We start from the raw sequence: 19457 nt of genomic DNA, 5'->3' as shown, positions 1-19457 counted from the left end.
CGCGCCGGCCGCAGTGGCCATTGGAGGGTGAACCAACGGCAAAGGAAGACCTTTCTCTCTGTCTCTCTCTCTCACTGTCCACTCTGCCTTTCAAAAAATAAAAAATAAATAAATAAATAAATAAAAAAGAGTTAATGGGAACATTTCTCTCCTCCTTTCAGTTTATGGTCAAATGATTCATTTTGGCAATCATCACAAGAAAATAATTATACTGTACCTGGCCCAGGAGCAAATGTGGTTATTCCTGAGGGTAAGTACATAAACGTAATTAGATAATAAGCTTGGGTTTATGTAACATTAACTCTGTGACCAGACAGGTGTCTGAGCAGTTAGGTTTCCATCTCTATGCAGCACACTTTGGGAAAAGAGCAGATTTGAAGAGATGGACTATAATATTATGCTCTGGAGACAAAGTCTGGCCTGCTCATTCTTTTGTATATTTAAGCCTGAATCAGTCAATGGGGTTAAAAGGTGAATCAGAAACTTTAAAGGAAGGATTCACTGATAAGCTGGTGAAAATTTTATACTAGGCTATTATCTATGGCTAATGTTACATTTTTTAAAGTATTGTTTTATAGGGACATGGATCGTGGCTGACACAGATATGCCACCAATGGAAAGGCTCGCCATTTGGGGTGTTCTAGAACTGGAAGACATACATTATGCAGGAGGTACAAAGTCTTCTCACAGAAAAGTTGTTTTGAATGCTACCTACATATCAGTGCAGGTAAGAGTGAGAACTAGCTCTTTATATCCTTATCAATTATATCAAAAGTAGATGTATTTAAATAATAATAAGAAAAGGTATTCAATTTGTGTGAATAAACAACACAATTATCATATGCTTCACATAGATATATATCTACTGTACCTGAAACTGTGGACTAAACCATCTGTAAAAAGTAATTGTCATGACACTCGAGTGTAAGATTTGCCCAATTTCAATTCTGTAAAGTATTTGTGATCTAATTAGGTAAAAACAAACTAATACTTTGCTCCAACAAACAAATCCCCAGTAGTTCTGGAAAAAAATTTAAAACATTTAAAGACATTTTGTTTTTAGAAAACAACCAGTGTTTCTTTTTTTTTTTTTAAATTCTATTTAACAAATATAAATTTCCAAAGTACAGCTGATGGATTACAATGGCTCCCCCCTCCCATAACTTCCCTCCCACCCGCAACCCTCCCCTCTCTGGCTCCCTCTCCCATTCCATTCACATCAATATTCATTTTCAATTATCTTTATATATAGAAGATCGATTTAGTATATATTAAGTAAAGATTTCATCAGTTTGCACCCACACAGAAACACAAAGTGTAAAATACTGTTTGAGTACTAGTTATAGCATTACTTCACATTGGACAACACATTAAGGACAGTGATCCTACATGAGGAGTAAGTACACAGTGACTCCTGTTGTTGACTTAACAATTTGACACTCTTGTTTATGGCGTCAGTAATCTCCCTAGGCTCTTGTCATGAGTTGCCAAGGCTGTGGAAGCCTTTTGAGTTCACCAACTCCGACCTTAATTAGACAAGGTCATAGTCAAAGTGGAAGTTCTTTCCTCCCTTCAGAGAAAGGTACCTCCTTCTTTGATGGCCCCGTTCTTTCCACTGGGATCTCACTCGCAGAGATCTTTCATTTAGGTTTTGTTGTTGTTGTTGTTGTTGTTGTTTTTCCAGAGTGTCTTGGCTTTCCGTGCCTAAAATACTCTCGTGGACTCTTCAGCCAGATCCGAATGCCTTATGGGCTCATTCTGAGGCCAGAGTGCTGATTAGGACATCTGCCCTTCTATGAGTCTGCTGTGTATCCCACTTCCCATGTTGGAATGTTCTCTCCTTTTTAATTCTATCAGTATTAGCAGACACTAGACTTGTTCATGTGATCCCTTTGACTCTTAATCCTATCATTATGATCAATTGTGAACTGAAGTTGATCACTTGGACTAGTGCGATGGCATTGGTACATGGTACCTTGATAGGATTGAATTGGAATCCCCTGGCATGTTTCTAACTCTACCATTTGGGGCAAGTCAGCTTGAGCATGTCTCAAATTGTACATCTCCCTCTCTTATTCCCACTCCTATATTTAACAGGGATCACTTTTCAGTTAAATTTAAACACCTAAGAATAATTGAGGCCGGTGCCGCAGCTCACTGGGCTAATCCTCTGCCTTGCGGCGCTGGCACACCAGGTTCTAGTCTCGGTTGGGGCACCAGATTCTGTCCCAGTTGCTCCTCTTGCAGTCCAGCTCTCTGCTGTGGCCCAGGAAGGCAGTGGAGGATGGCCCAAGTGCTTGGGCCCTGCACCTGCATGGGAGACCAGGAGGAATCATCTGGCTCATGGCTTCGGATTGGCGCAGTGCGCCAGCTGTAGCAGCCACTTTGGGGGTGAACCAATGGAAGAAGGAAGACCTCTCTCTCTCTCTCTCTCTCTCTCTCTCTAACTCTGCCTGTCCAAAAAACTGAAAATAAAATAAAAAACAATTGTATGTGTTAATTAAAGAGTTCAACCAATAGTATTAAGTAGAACAAAAAAAATACTAAAAAGAATAAAGTATTAAGTTGTTCATCAACAGTGAGGATAAGGGCTGATCAAGTCACTGTTTCTCATAGTGTCCATTTCACTTCAACAGGTTTCCTTTTTGGCGCTTAGTTAGTTGTCACCGATCAGGGAGAACAAATGATATATGTCCCTATGGGACATATATTTCACTCAGCATGATGTTTTCCAGATTCCTCCATTTTGTTGCAAATGACCGGATTTCATTTTTTTTCACTGCTGTATAGTATTCTATAGAGTACATGTCCCATAATTGCTTTATCCAGTCTACTGTTGATGGGCATTTATGTTGACTCCAGGTTTTAGCTATTGTGAATTGAGCTGCAGTAAACATTAAGGTGCAGACAGCTTTTTTGTTTCCCAATTTAATTTCCTTTGGGTAAATTCCAAGGAGTGGGATAGCTGGGTTGTATGATAGGGTTATATTCAGAATTCTGAGGAATCTCCAGACTGACTTCTGTAGTGGCTTAACCAGTCTGCATTCCCATCAACAGTGGGTTAGTGTCCCTTTTTCCCCACATCCTCACCAGCATCTATTGTTGGTAGATTTCTGAAAGTGAGCCATTCTAACTGGGGTGAGGTGAAACCTCATTGTGGTTTTGATTTGCGTTTCCCTGATTGCTAGTGATCCTGAACAGTTTTTCATATGTCTGTTGGCCACTTGGAATTCCTCTTTTAAAAAATGTCTATTGACAGCGCGGTGCGCCGGACGCAGCACGCCTACCGCGGCGGCCATTGGAGGGTGAACCAACGGCAAAAGGAAGACCTTTCTCTCTGTCTCTCTCTCACTGTCCACTCTGCCTGTCAAAAATAAAAAAAAAAAAATGTCTATTGAGGTCCTTGGCCCATCTCTCAAGTGGGTTGTTTGTTTTGATGTTGTGGAGTTTCTTGATTTCTTTGTAGATTCTGGTTATTTACTTTTTATCTGTTGCATAGTTTGCAAATATTTTTTCCCATTTTGTCAGTTGCCTCTTCACTTTCCTGACTGTTTCTTTTGAAGTACAGAAACTTCTCAATTTGATGCAATCCCAGTTGTTAATTTTGGCTTTGACTGCCTGTGCCTCTGGGGTCTTTTCCAAGAAGTCTTTGCCTGTGCCTGTATCTTGCAGGGTTTCTCTAATGTTCTCTAATAATTTGATGGTGTCGGGTCATAGATTTAGGTCTTTAATCCATGTTGAGTGCATTTTTGTGTAAGGTGTAAGGTAGGGGTCTTGCTTCATGCTTCTGCATGTGGAAATCCAGTTTTCCCAGCACCATTTATTGAATAGACTGTCCTTGCTCCAGGAATTGGTTTTAGATCCTTGATCAAATGTAAGTTGGCTGTAGATGTTTGGATTGATTTCTGGTGTTTCTGTTCTGTTCTATTGGACTATCCTTCTGTTTCTGTGCAAGTACCATGTTGTTTTGATTACAATTTTCCTTTAGTATGTCCTGAAATCTGGTATTATGATGCCTCCGGCTTTGTTTTTGTTGTACAAGATTGCTTTAGCTAGTCGAGGTCTCATGTGTCTCCATATGAATTTCAGTATCATTTTTTTCCAGATCTGAGAAGAATGTCTTTGGTATTTTGATTGGTATTGCATTGAATCTATAAATTGTTTTTGGGAGAATGGACATTTTGAGGATATTGATTCTTCCAATCCATGAGCATGGAAGATTTTTCCATTTTTTGGTATCCTCTTCTATTTCTTTCTTTAAGATTTTGTAATTCTCATCATATAGATCTTTAACATCCTTGGTTAAGTTTATTCCAAGGCATTTGATTGTTTTTGTGGCTATTGTGAATGGGATTGATCTTAGAAGTTCTTCCTCAGCCGTGGCATTGCCTGTGTATACAAAGGCTGTTGATTTTTGTGCATTGATTTTTATATCCTGCTACATTGCCAAACTCTTCGTTGAGTTCCAGTAGTCTCTTAGTAGAGTTCTTTGGGTCCCCTAAATAAAGAATCATATCATCTGCAAAGAGGGATAGTTTGACTTCTTTCTCCCAATTTGTGTCCCTTTAATTTCTTTTTTTTTGCCTGATGGTTCTGGCTAAAACTTCCAGAACTATGTTGAATAACCGTAGTGAGAGTGGGCATCCCTGTCTGGTACCAGATCTCAGTGGAAATGCTTCCAACATTTCCCCATTCAATACGATGCTGGCCGTGGGTTTTTCATAAATTGCTTTGATTTTATTGAGGAATGTTCCTTCTATACTCAGTTTGCTTAGGGTTTTCATAATGAAAGGGTGTTTTATTTTATTGAATGCTTTCTCCGCATCTATTGAGATAATCATATGGTTTTTCTTCTGCAGTCTATTAATATGGTATATCACATTGATTGATTTGCGAACATTGACCCATCCCTGCATACCAGGGATAAATCCCATTTGGTCTGGGTGGATGATCTTTCTGATGTGTTGTTGCATTCTCTTGGCCAGAATTTTATTGAGGATTTTTGCGTCTATGTTCATCAGGGATATTGGTCTGTAATTTTCTTTCAATGCTGCATCTTTTTCTGGCTTAAGGATTAAGGTGATGCTGGCTTCATAGAAAGAATTTGGGAGGATTCCCTCTTTTTCGATTGTTCTGAATAGTTTGAGAAGAATTGGAGTTAGTTCTTCTTTAAATGTCTAGTAGAATTCAGCAGTGAATCCATATGCTCCTGGACTTTTCTTTGGTGGGAGGGCCTTTGTTACTGTTTCAATTTCTCTCAGTTATGGGTCTGTTTAGGTTTTCTATTTCTTCATGTTTCAATTTAGGTAGGTTGCATGTGTCCAGGAATCCATCCATTTCTGAAAAGACCTAAATCAATAAAATCAGAGATGAAAAAGGAAATTTAACAACAGACACCACAGAAGTAAATAGAATCATCAGAAATTACTACAAAGAGTTGTATGCCTGCAAACAGGGAAATCTATCAGAAATGGATAGAAAACCACCAGTGTTTCTTAAAACAAATGCACATGGATGGAATTATGAAAGCAAGAGCAGATGAATAGAAATGTATCAATGGTTTGAAACAATAATCTCATTCTTTCATAAACGTCAGATGATCCTGAACATGTTATAGCTTAATCAGTTTAATTTTTCTGTCAGCATTTTATTATTGTTTATGAAAAATAATGACCTAACCAAAAAGCTATTATGCACCATTAAAAACTAAAAATGTTTAGAAGTTCTTGTTTGAGAGAAAAGATAAAATCTGGAAACTTGGCCTTTAATGCTTTAAAGCACATAATATTCTGATTAGGTGTATGGGTTTTGAGGTGAATTAAAACTGGAATTGAATGCTTACCTCATTGTTCATTAGATAACCTTGGGAAAGTTATTCAGTCTCATTCAGCATCAGTTATCTTACCTGTGAAATAAAAATAAAAATATCAACTCATGAATTTGGTGTGATGATTAAATGATATAATTATTATAGGTTATTACATATTATGCCTTAGATAGAATCAGCAAACATTTTTATTTATTTAAAGATTTATTTATTTATTTGACTGGCAGAGTTACAGAGAGAGAGAAGGGGAGAGACAGAGAGAGAGAGAATCATCCACTGGTTCACTCCTCATATGGCCATAATAGCTAGGACTCAGCTAGACCAAAGCCAAGAGCCAGGAGCTCCTTCCAGGTCTCTCTGGGTCCCAAGGACTTGGACCATCATCCACTGCTTTCCCAGGTGCATTAATAGGGAACTGGATAGGAAGTGGAGCAGCCAGGACTCAAACCAGTACCCATATGGGACACTGGCACTGCAGACTGTGGCTTAACCCACTGCACCACAGAGCTGGCCCCCAAATCAGCAAATATTTAATGGTAGCTCTGATTAACAGTGATGGCTCATAAATACCATATCTTAGATGTAATTGTGAAGAGTCTTATTTGTATATGACATATTGCATTCAATATAGCAGGGTCTGTTAAAATACCACTAGTTTAGGTCTTGGGTGAGATCTTGGTTTTAAATGCAGTTCTGACAGTAAATAGTGACTTGATCAGCTCTTGTCCTGACTGTTGATGTACAATGTAATACTTTACCCATTTTAGTATTTTTTTTTTTTTGGTTCTAGTACTATTGGTTGAACTCTGTAATTAACACACAATTATTCTTAGGTGTTTAAATTTTAACTGAAAAGTGATCCCTGTTAAATATAAGAGTGGGAAAAAGAGAGGGAGGAGATGTACAATTTGGGACATGCACAATCAGTCTTGCCCCAAATGGTGGAGTTAGAAACGTGCCAGAGGATTCCAATACAGCCCATCAAGGTGGCATGTACCAATCTTACTAATCCAAGTGATCAATTTCAGTTCACAATTGATCACACTGATAGGTCTAAGAGTCAAAGGGATCACACAAACAAGACTAGTGTCTGCTAATAGTAACTGATAGAATCAAAAAGGGAGAGAAGGACCCAACATGGGAAGCAGGTTACACAGCAGACTCATAGAATGGCAGATGTCCTAATCAGCACTCTGGCCTCAGAATCAGCCCATAAGGCATTCGGATCTGGCTGAAGAGTCCATGAGAGTATATTAGGCTTGGAAAGCCAAAAAACTCTGGGAAAAAAAAAAAAAGACCTAAATGAAAGATCTCTGTGAGTGAGATCCCAGTGGAAAGAACGGGGCCATCAAAGAAGGAGGTACCTTTCTCTGAAGGGAGGAAAGAACTTCCACTTTGACTATGACCTTGTCTAATTAAGGTCGGAGTTGGTGAACTCAAAAGGCTTCCACAGCCTTGGCAACTCATGACAAGAGCCTAGGGAGATTACTGACGCCATAAACAAGAGTGTCAAATTGTTAAGTCAACAACAGGAGTCACTGTGTACTTACTCCTCATGTAGGATCACTGTCCTTAATGTGTTGTCCAATGTGAAGTAATGCTATAACTAGTACTCAAACAGTATTTTACACTTTGTGTTTCTGTGTGGGTGCAAACTGATGAAATCCTTACTTAATATATACTAAATCGATCTTCTGTATATAAAGATAATTGAAAATGAATATTGATGTGAATGGAATGGGAGAGGGAATGGGAGATGGGAGGGGTGCGAGTGGGAGGGAAATTATGGGGGGAAAAGCCATTGTAGTCCATAAACTGTACTTTGGAAATTTATATTTACTAAATAAAAAAAAGAATAACACAAATATTTGGGAAAAAAATATTGAATTTGACCTTGGAGAAGTGCTTTAAACTATCCAATCTAAAGTGAATGGGTTAAACTCACTCTCAGTGTGCTGTTCTATATATAACAAGGTACATTTGTCTTTACTAAGGGAGACTGCCAGTGATTTCTTAATTACTTTTTATGCAGGATTTAAAAACCTGCTTGATTTTTAAATGTTAACACTCTTCTGCTTCATTGCAGGGAGGCAGACTAATTGGCGGATGGGAAGATAATCCTTTCAAAGGAGAACTGCAGATTGTTCTTAGAGGAAATCATTCTTCACCAGAATGGACTCTTCCAAATGGACCAAATCAAGGGGCAAAGGTCTTAGGTATTTGAGTTTGCCAAAACCAAAATCATCATCAGTTTTGAGAATCTATTTTTAAATATATAGCACTAAAGTACTTATCAGTTTGTTGTGGGATGGTATCAGAAGCTTTTATAGACATTTATTTATAGCAAAGTGTTATAAAAGTAGTAGAGATTTTTAAAGAAGTCAATCAGAGGACATTATACTAGATAAAATAGATAAAATCTATTTTATACCAAAATGTAACATTATTTATTACAAAACTAACCTTAACGAGTCTCTCTCTATGTATATTTCTCTGGACTGGTTTCTTCCCAGTTTTTCCTTTTCATATTTTTCATATTTTAGTTCTTTTGTTCTAAAAGATAACTCTACAAAAATATTCCATGTACAGTGTTAACTAATAAATAATCCATGTGTCAGGCAACTCTGCTATTAGCTATCCAATTACATCAGGTGCTGAACTTTAGTTTCCCAGGTAACTTGGTTTACTGTGCATATTCCCAACCCAGCCCACAGAGCAAAAGGTCTGGAAGAGCTCATTTGGTCACAGTGAACAACTGCCTTTATTAATATTATTGCACATTTATTCAGAAGGCACATCTAAACATATGTACAATTGTACAATAGCTGTGCAATCACTAAAAAAGATTTAAAAATATGGCTCAAGATTAGTCAGCTCTCTACCAGCAAATGTCCTGAGGCAGACAAATATAATCTTAAGAAATATATATTTGTTATTATATGTCTACATTTTATTTCCAAAGTCATACTGCAAACAACACAGAACAGCATCAAAAGAAAATATTAATAAATATATACCTTTCCACTCTATCTGCCTTAAGGTAACATTAGTTAATTTTTATTCATGTGTCTTCCCATTTTTTTACTCTATGCCTATATTTATATTTGTCATGATAATATTTTTTAAAAGCATGGCCAAACTAAAAATACTATCATGCAAATTTCTTTTTTCACTTTATGTTATAGATATCTTTCTAGATCAATACTTATAGACAAAACTCTTCCTTTTTATAGCATAATAATCAACTGTATTAATATATTAAAATTTATTTTGTCATTCCTCTATTGATGTTTATTTAACTATAGCTTTCTAATATTTTCAAATATTGTGGGAAATATTCTTATTCATGTACTTGTGTGTACTGGCTTTAATTTTTATGTACCAGAGAAGTGGGTCAAAGGGTCAAAGGCTTCTCACATAGCCCTAAGCAGATAACTGCAATCTATTCTACTCATTCATTCGAGTACTCATAAAATACTTTAACATTTATTAAAATATATCAATGAATAATTTTATTTTATAGCAGCACCTGACTCAATAGTGAGTGACAAGTAAATAAGAGTATGCTTTTCTCCTAGGGGTGTTTGGAGAGCTGGATCTTCATGGAATTCCACGTTCAATATATAAAACTAAATTGTCAGAAACTGCAGAGGCAGGTTCCAAAGTCCTATCTTTGATGGATGCTGTGGACTGGCAGGTAGTGAAAATATTATGTGATGGAAAATGGATATACACAGTGGGTCCACTTAAAAGGAATTTTGATCTATTCTTGTAGACTCTTATTTTCTCATGAGATTGCATAGATGAGAAATGATGTTTTACAATGAGCTTACCAAATGCTGACCTGTTAGGGACCATTTTTTAAAAAATATGGCCTCAAGGTCCTTCCATATATGAGGGAAAAATGTGTAAGTTTTGAGTTAAAATAGATTGAGTTAAAATATGTTTGTTCACCAGAAACTCTTAGAAAACACAAACTAGAATTATTTTAAATACTGTGATTGTTATCTTAGTTACCTCTTCATTTCAAATTTGTGATTTTAATGTTAAGCCTTTGGAAAGAAAACAAATCTTCATGCCCAGTGATATTCAAATAATACCTGTGTTAAATGAGAGATTTGGGTAGAATATAAATTCTGGTTATTTCCATTTCTGCTATACTCATAAACATTCACATGCCTTAGTTCACATGCTTTACAAACACTCTTTAATGCTAAAGGATTAGAGGGAAGGATGGATTCCATTTCCAAGTTCTCAGATCTCAATCAGTTCCTTTCTGGTGAGAATGAGCCTTAGAATCACAGAACAAAGACTGCCTTTTTCTGAGCAAGTGAATACACCTCACAAAACATATGGGTTTGCCCTCTCAATGTTGTTTAAAATTGATAAATGGAAGAAGGCTTAAGATATTGTGTTCTATGTACAATGTATTCTTATTTGTGATTATTCTATTCCTTTCAGAGAGAGCAATTAACTTGCTTCTATAGCACCATTACATCTCCAATTCATAAATATTTTGATAACTAATGAATACTTTCTGTATATTATTTATCCAAGTAGTATTTAGCCAGGGTCAGATGCTTTTCTAAAAATTGGGGATTCAGTGGTGAAGAAATTAATCCATGCTATGATGGAATATGCATTGGAATGGGAGAGGCAGAACCTAAACAACAAATATTTGTTAATTTCAGATTATAATGTGTGTGGATGAAAAAGATAAAATAGGCAGTTTGATAGTCTTCCACAGTAGGGGGTGGTAGATAATATTAAATAGAATTTCCAGAGAAGGTTACATTTGAGCAGAGGCTGGATGAAAAGGAGGAACTTAATATTCAAGGATTCTATGACTTGGCCTACCCCTTTAACTTTCCTCAGCTTTTCCCACCTTTCATGAATAACAAGAACAGTTAATTATTTTCAAAAGGGATGGGCTGGGAATTTTTCAAGCCTTAATAACATTATCCTAACTTTTATTTAAAAGTATTAGTATTCATAGGATACCTGATTACCTGGTGAGGGTCATTGCTGCAGGATCCAAGCTCACACTGAGGACTGTACAGATTCTTTGTGTGGTTCTTGTGGCAGCTTGGAAGATTATTGTACCCACAGGGGCTAGTGCCCAGGAATTGGTCTACTTGGAGGAGAGGAGGTAAGCATGAGACTATGCCAACAGAGCTGAACAAAGATCCCCTCTAACAACAACAACAAAAAGATTACCACACCCAACTTGGGAGTCACCTTGGGCATTTCCCCACCCCAGAACACTGAACAGAGTTCCCTGACCACACCCAGCACATACCTCAGGGTTTTCACTGAAAGAGAAGACACTCCACAGAGCCACAGAGGTATAGTCCAAGAATAAAAGCCATCACAGGGAAAAAAAAAAAGTATCTCCACAAATGCCTAAAAATAAACACAGCAACACAGCAATACAAGAAACAAGATTAAGGAAGATAACATGATGCCCCTAAAAGAACACAACATTTCAATGCTAGAATATGAAGATGAAGAGACTGAAGAAATTCCAGAAATGAAATTCAAAGCATTTATCATAGCATTACTTAGAAGTAATCAGAAGCAAATCCATGAATTAAAGAAATCCATACATGATATGAATGAAAATTCTTCCCATGAAATTGAGGTTTTAAAGAGAAATCAAAACAAAATATTGGAAATGAGTTCAACAGAACAAATAAAAAATGCAGTGGAAAGCCTTAACACTCAGTGAGGCAGAAGAAAGAATATCCAAGTTAGAAGACAATCTCTGGAAATTTTATAGTTAGACAAAAAAAATGGAAGAAGGAGAAGAAAGAAGAAGAAAGAAGAAAGAAGAAGAAAAAGAAAGAAGAAGAAAAGAAGGAAGAAGGAGAAGGAGAAGAAGAAGAAGGAAGAAGAAGAAGAAATTAGAAAACTAAACAGTGTTGGAGATTTATGGGATACTATCAAATGACCAAACATACAGGTCTTAGGAGTTCCTGAAGGCATGGAAAGAGAAAATGGATTAGAAGCCCTTTTTAATGAAATAATTGTAGAAAACTTCCCTGATTTGGAGAAAGAAAGGGAAGTTCAAGTACAGGAAGCACACAAAACTCCTAATAGATGTGACCAGGAAAAATTCTCACCACAAAACATTGTAGTCAAACTCTCCACAATAAAACATAAAAGAAAGATACTACAATGTGCACTAGAGAAACACCAGATTACTTTCAGAGGATCTCCAATTAGACTCCAACTGACTTCTCATCAGAAACCCTACAGGCTAGGGGAGAATGGTGAAATATAGTCGAAGTCTAAAGAGAAAAAAACTTTCAACCCAGAATACTGTACCCTGCAAAGCTCTCATTTATGAATGAAGGTGAAACAAAGACCTTCCATAACAAACAGAAATTAAAAGAATTGTCACCACTCGTCCAGCCTTACAAAAGATTGCTTAAGGATGAGCTGCATATAGAAACACAGAAAAGTGGTCACCACTGTGAAAGAAGGTGAAGGCAGAAAATCTCCCAGTTAAAGTACGAAGGAAATCCAAAGTAAATAATAGGAATAATTATGGAAAAATAGCAGGTCCAACTCGTTACTTATCAATAGTCACCTTGAATGAAATGACTTCCACACTCCAGTTAAAAGGTAATGGACTGACTGAATGGATTAAAAAACAAAACCCATCTATTTGCTGCCTATAAGAAACAAACTTCACCAACAAAGATGGACACTGACTGAAAGTGAAAGGATGGAAAAAGATATTCCATGCTAACAGACACCAAAAAAGAGCTGATGTAGCCATGCTAATATTAGACAAAAAAGACTTTAACACAAAAACTGTTAAAAGAGACAAAGAAGGGTACTATGTAATGATTAAGGGATCAATTCACCAGGAAGATGTCACTGTAATAAATGTATATGCACCCATTTATAGGACACTTGGCTATTTAAAAGAAATGTTAAGACATCTAAAGGGAAACATAGTCCAATACAATAGTAATTGGGGATTTCAATATCCCACTTTCATCAATGGACAGATCAACCAGACAGAAAATCAGCAAGGAAACAACAGAATTAATCTACACAATAGACCAAAATGACCTAACAGATACTTACAGAATTTTTCATCCTACAGGATAGACCACATGCTAGGCCATAAAATAAGTCTCAGCAAATTAAAAAAAAAATAAAATCATACCATGCATCTTCTCTGATCACAAAGGAATGAAGCTGGAAATCAACAACTCAAGAATCCCTAGAGCATATGCAAACACACGAAGACTGAACAACATGCTCTTGAATGAACAGTGGTCAAATTAGAAATAAAAGTGAAATCAAAAAATTTATGGAAATGAATGAAGACAACATACATCACATCAAAACTTATGGGTTAGGGGTCATCACTGTGGTGTAGCAGGAAAAGCTGCTGCCCACAGTGCCGGTGTCCCATGTGGGCGCAAATTCGAGTCCCTGCTGGTCCACTTCCAATCCAGCTGTCTTCTATGGCCTGGGAAAGCAGTGGAAGATGACCCAATTCCTGGGGCCCCTGCACCTGTAGGGGAGACCTGGAAAAAACACCTGGCTCCTGATTTCAGAGGGGCCCAGCTCCTGCCATTGCAGCCGTTTGGGGAGTGAACCAGATGGAAGACCTCTCTCTGTCTCTCTGACTCTGCCTCTCTGTAACTCTGCCTTTCAAATAAATAAATAAATCTTTAAAAAAATTTATGGGATACAGCAAAACTAGTGTTAAGAGAAAAGTTTATAGTAATTTGTGCCTACCTCAAGACATTGGAGGGGCCTATGCTATGCAGCAGTAGGTTAATCCTCCACCTGTGGTGCCGGCATCCTATATGGGTGCCAGGTTCTAGTCTCGGCTGCTTCTCTTCCTGTCCAGCTCTCTGCTGTGGTCTGGGAAGGCAGTAAAAGGATGACCCAAGTCCTTGGGCCCCTGAACCTGCATGGTGTACCAGGAAAAAGCACCTGGCTCCTGGCTTCAGAGTGGCTCAGCTCCAGCCGTTGTGGCCATTGGGGAGTGAACCAATGGATGGAAGACCTTTCTCTCTGTTTCTCCCTCTCACTGTCTGTAACTCTACCTCTCAAATAAATAAATTAAAAAATCTTAAAAAAAAATAAATTGGAAAGGGACCAAATAAATGAGCTATCAATGCATCTCAAGGACCTAGAAAAACAACAGCAAACCAAATCCTTTGATTTATTTAATTTTTTAAAATGTATACTGCCTTGTTTTTTATTAAATTATTGAATGAAAATTAAGGAAAAGCTGACAGTCTCAACTTTAGAATTCTTAATATCAAACACAAGCATATTGATTTTTAGAAGTCTAATTGTATAGTGTGGTTTTTTTCTGGTTATAGACTGATTGCTAATAGACAAATTAATTAGAATTATTTAATAGTTCTTATTATGAAAATATAAACCTATTTTTAAAATTGGTTTTAAATGTGACACTTGAATTTTTTGAAGGAAGGAGAAGAGATTGTGATAACAACCACAAGCTATGATTTCCACCAGACAGAAACTAGAAGGATCATTAAAATCCTGCATGATCATAAAATTCTCATTCTTAATGATAGCCTATCCTACACTCACCTTGGTAAGTGGCTGCTCTTGAGCCAAGCAGGTATATAATCTAAATGTCTTATAATATTCACATTCAAGTGCTCTACCCTGTAGTTACAATTCTTTGATAAAACATGTCAGAAATATTTTAGAGAAGCCTTTCACTTGGCTTCATACCCAAGGAATGCTACCATTTATGTGCTGACTACCCAGAGTTCCTGCATTGTGCATTCATTCATTCAGCATGTGTTCAGTAAAGACATACTACATCACATCTATGGTAAGCCTGGGCACTTTCTGTTCTATACGAGCTTCTAGGTGGTTCTTACACACACTGAAATTTAAGATCCCTTGATCTCTAAACATCTTGTCCTGATTTGTTCCATGAATACATTCGTCAGCTATAATTGCTTTTATATAAGCTACAGTGAAATGGTAAGTTGTAATTCTCACAGAGAGAATGAACAGGTCAACATCTTCCCATTTGACATGCTACCTTCATCTGAATCTCAGGAAGCTGGTGCAGACAGGAGTGTGAAGTTAAAACAGCCTTCCAGAGGTTTCTGATGCTCATGGAAACTCCAGATGTCCAACATGCAAAAGAAGTTTAAAGAACTCTTTAAAGCTGTATTTTGAGAGAAACACATACATCTATCATCCTATATTATATTTTTTCTTAAAATCAAAAACAGCTTTTATTGAAGAATCTTTCATTTTAGTTATAATTAATTACTAAATAATTGTTTTTAGTTAACTATGGAACAATTGATTTTTGAAGTCTGATATTATAGATTTTTTTATTAAAATACCAAATATTTCTCTTTAACATGCACCTCTTGGTCTTGGAGTACGATTTCTAGAAATGTAGGTTGTAATTTAGGTTATTGATTTTACAAATCAGTAAATTGTAAATATACAAATTATACTTGATAACAAATTACATGTTCATAAATCATTGTGGTGGATATAAAAATTTCACAGGGAAAATGGTACGAGCCAAGATTTAGGTGTCAGGAGAAATAATATCTGTGTGCTGATGACTGTCCTCATAGCCTTGAGCAATTTATTCTTTTACTTCTCTATCTCATTTCCACATCTATCAGAATTACAACAAACTTCTCAAATTGCTGTACAACGGTGCTTTTATGTGTAATCTGAAGTGATTGCAAACCAGCTTTAAGATTTGTTAAGCACTACTATATTTGCCAATTATAATCTTTTAGGTATAAAGAGCAGAAATGTTTTGTTGTACTTCAGTTTATGAATTAGTTTATATTAATTTCAAAGTGTCTTCCATGTGTATTTAAGCATGTAGATCTAGTAAATTCATTCATTTCTGTTGACTTTTGAAATATTTATCCTATGAACTGCGATGATACCAATAAAGACAGGCATTTCTCAGCAGTGGGAATAATCTAATTGTCCTTCTATTGCAGCTGAAAGATATCACATCTCTGGAACAGGTCAGAGCTACACATTAGCAGCTGATGTTGGGATACTGAGTAGGAACATCAAAATAGTTGGTGAAGATTACCCAGGTTGGTCCAAGGACTCTTTTGGTGCGCATGTCCTGGTTGGCTCATTCACTGAAAATATGATGACATTTACAGGTTAGTATAAATTTAGTTTTATTTTTCTAAGTGAACTATAACATGATCTCTTCTATTTTTAGTCAGTTCTAAAATAATTTTTCCCCTTAATAGGATTACATGGGAAATAAAGTTTTAAGAGTGATTACATAACCCAAGCATTATTCTCCAAATAAATTCTTTATTTACAGAAAATTTTATTTTTTATTTTTTTTAATTTTATTTAAAGTATACAAATTACATGTATTTCATATATACAGATATAGGAACATAGTTATTCTTCCCATCTTACCCTCCCTCCTGCCCACATTCCCACCCTTTTTCCTCTCTCTCCTAGTCCCCACTCTTAATTTTTACAAAGATCTATTTTCAGATTACCTTTTACTCATAAGCTTAACTCTACAGTAAATCAAGAGTTCAACAAATGATATGAAGAAAAAAATATTGTCCTCAACAGTAGAGATGGGGCTGTTAACAATCATTGAATCTCAAAATGTCAATTTCGCTTCTATAGATTACCTTTTAGGTGCTCTATTAGTTACCACAGATCAGGGGGAACGTATGGTATTTGTCCTTTTGGGACTGGCTTATTTCACTAAGTATAATGGTTTCCAGTTGCATGCATTTTTTTGCAAATGACAGGATTTCATTTTTTATACTGCTGTGTAGTATTCCATTGGGTATATATCCCATAATTTATTTATCCAGTATTCAGTTTATGGACACTTGGGTTGATTCTCTATCTTAGCTATTGTGAATTGAGCTGCAATAAACATGGGGCTACAGTTAACTCTTTTATATGTTGGTTTCATTTTCTTGGATAAATTTCCAAGAGTGGGATGGGTGAGATCACATGGTAGGTCTACATTCAGATTTCTGAGGTATCTCCATACTGTCTTATACAGTGGCTCTACCAGTTTACATTCCCACCAACAGTTTATTAGGGTACCTTTTTGCTCACATCCTCGCGAACATTTTTGTTTTATTTCTATATGAAAGCCATTCTAACAGGAGTGAGGTGAAACCTCATTGTGGTTTGGATTTTCATTTCCCTGATGGCTAGTGATCCTGAGCACTTTTTCTTGTGTCTGTTGGCCACTTGAATTTCTTGTTTTGAAAAATGCCTATTTAAGTTCTTTGCCCATTTCTTAACTGGATTGTTTGTTTTGTTGTTGTGTTTCTTGAGCTCTTTATAGATTCTGGATGTTAATCTTTTATCAGTTGCATAGTTTGCAAATAATTTCTCCCATTCTGTCAGCTGACTCTTCACTTTGCTGAGGATTTCTTTTGCAGTGCAGAAACTTCTCAGCTTGATGTAATCTCATTTGTTGATTTTGGCTTTGATTGCCTGTGCCTCTGGGGTCTTTGCCAAGAATTCTTTGCCTTTGGCAATGTCTTGCAGGTTTTCACCAATGTTTTATTATAATTTGATGGTATCAGGTCATAGATTTATGTATTTGATCCATTTTGATTGGATTTTTGTGTAAGGTGTAAGGTAGGGTTCTTGCTTCATACTTTGTATGTGGAGATTCAGTTTTCCCAGCACCAGTTGTAGAAGAGACTATCCTTGCTCCAGGAATTGATTTTAGCTCTTTTGTCAAAGATAAGTTGGTTGTAAATGCGTGGATTGATTTCTGGAGTTTCTATTCTGTTCCATTGTCCTACACATGTTTTTGTGCCAGTACCAAGCTGTTTTGATTATAACTGCTCCATATCTTGAAATCTGGTATTGTGATGCCTCTGGATTTATTTTTGTTGTAAAGGATTGCTTTAGCTATTTGGGGTCTTCTGTGTTTCCATATGAATTTCAGCATTGTGTTTTGTATATCTGAGAAGAATGTCCTTGGTATTTTTATTGGTATCACATTGAATCTGTAAGTTGCTTTCAGTAGTATGAACACTTTGATAATATTGATTCTTCCAATCCATGAACATTAAAGGTTTTTCCTTTTTTTTGTGTCTTCTTCTATTTCTTTGTTTTGTAATTCTCTTTGTAGAGATCTTTGACATCCTTGGTTAAATTTATTCCAAGGTATTTGATTTTTTTTGTAGCTATTGTGAATGGGCTTGATCTTAGGAATTCTTTCTCAACCATGGCATTGTCTGTGTATACAAAAGCTATTGACTTTTGTGTGTTGATCCCACCACTTCACCAAACTCTTCTTTGAGTTCCAATAGTCTATTAGTGGAGTCTTTTGGATCTCCTATATAAAGAATCTTGTCACCTGCAAATGGGAATAGTTTGACTTCCTCCTTCCCAATTTGTATCCCTTTGTATGCTTTTTCTTGTCTAATGACTTTTGCTAAGCCTTTCAGGATTATATATATTGAATAGCAGTGGTGACAGTGGGCATCCTTGTCTGGTTCCATATCTCAGTGGGAATGCTTCCAACTTTTCCCCATTCAATAGGATGCTGTCCATTGATTTGTCAGAAATTACTTTGATTGTGTTGAAGGATATTCCATCTATACCCAATTTGTTTAAAGTTTTTATTATGAAAGGGGGTTTATATTTTATCAAATGCTTTCTCTGCATCTGTTGAGATAATCATGTGGTTTTTGTTCTTCAATTTGTTAATAGGATGTATCACATTGACTGATTTGTGAATGTTGAACCATCCCTGCATACCAGGGATAAATCCTACTTGGTTTGGGTGAATGATCTTTCTGATGTGTTGTTGGGTTCAATAGGCTAATATTTTGCTGAGGATTTTTGCATCTATGTTCATCAGGGAAATTGGTCTGTAGTTCTTTCTGTGTTGTATCTTTTTCAGGCTTAAGAATTAAGGTGATGTAGTCTTCATTAAGGAATTTGGGAGGATTCCCTCCCTTTCAGTTGTTTTGAATAGCTTGAGAAGAATTGGAGCCAGTTCTTCTTTAGGTGTCTGGTACAATTCAGCAGTGAAACCATGTGGTCCTAGGCTTTTCTTTGTTGGGCGTGTCTTTATTACTGATTCAATTTCTGTGTGGGTTATTGGCCCATTTAGGTTTTTCTATAAACATTGCTTGTGTAGCACTTAGTACAGCACCTGGCATAGTAGCCTGTCATAGATTGTCATTGCAGTTATTGCTAACCTATAAGATTACCTCTTGTCACCGCAATTGTATTTATGTCAAACTGCCTAGTGGATAATTGGTAATGCATATTCTGAAAGAGATTATGAAAGATAATGGCCTTAAAAGCTGTTTATAGGGTTAGCACTCAAATGTCAGGTACATTATACCTCATACTTCATACGTGCATTCTCAATGAGGCAGTATCACTCCCAAGGGGGAGGAAATTGGTTCTTGGTGACAAAGGAAACTTAGTACAAAGATTTGTGGTCCTCCAAATGATTGCTGTATAAGAGTATTAACAGATAGATAATAAATCCTTGCTGTTACTGTTTTATGGGGAGGGAAAGCTACTCATGAAAAAATGTCTATAAAGGTTCTTGGGGGAGGAAGCAATAAAAAGAGGTTAAAAAATACTGCCTTTT

The 19457-nt window shown here is 36.4% G+C and overlaps 1 protein-coding gene across 1 annotated transcript in view; it reads left to right on the top strand.

Moving 5' to 3' along the window:
- The window catches only part of PKHD1L1 (PKHD1 like 1), a 180747-nt gene that overhangs the window by 117580 nt on the left and 43710 nt on the right, over positions 1-19457 (top strand). Inside the window, exons 54-59 of the mRNA XM_062189474.1 lie at positions 162-250; positions 579-727; positions 7914-8043; positions 9406-9524; positions 14294-14423; positions 15826-15999. Coding sequence (XP_062045458.1) covers positions 162-250; positions 579-727; positions 7914-8043; positions 9406-9524; positions 14294-14423; positions 15826-15999 — 791 coding nt within the window. The remainder of the gene's footprint in view (positions 1-161; positions 251-578; positions 728-7913; positions 8044-9405; positions 9525-14293; positions 14424-15825; positions 16000-19457) is intronic.

The sequence above is a fragment of the Lepus europaeus genome, chromosome 4 (assembly GCF_033115175.1).
Source record: "Lepus europaeus isolate LE1 chromosome 4, mLepTim1.pri, whole genome shotgun sequence".
Taxonomy (NCBI): Eukaryota; Metazoa; Chordata; class Mammalia; order Lagomorpha; family Leporidae; genus Lepus; species Lepus europaeus.
The sequence above is the reverse complement of the archived record's forward strand: the minus strand, read 5'-3'. Positions and strand labels throughout refer to the sequence as shown.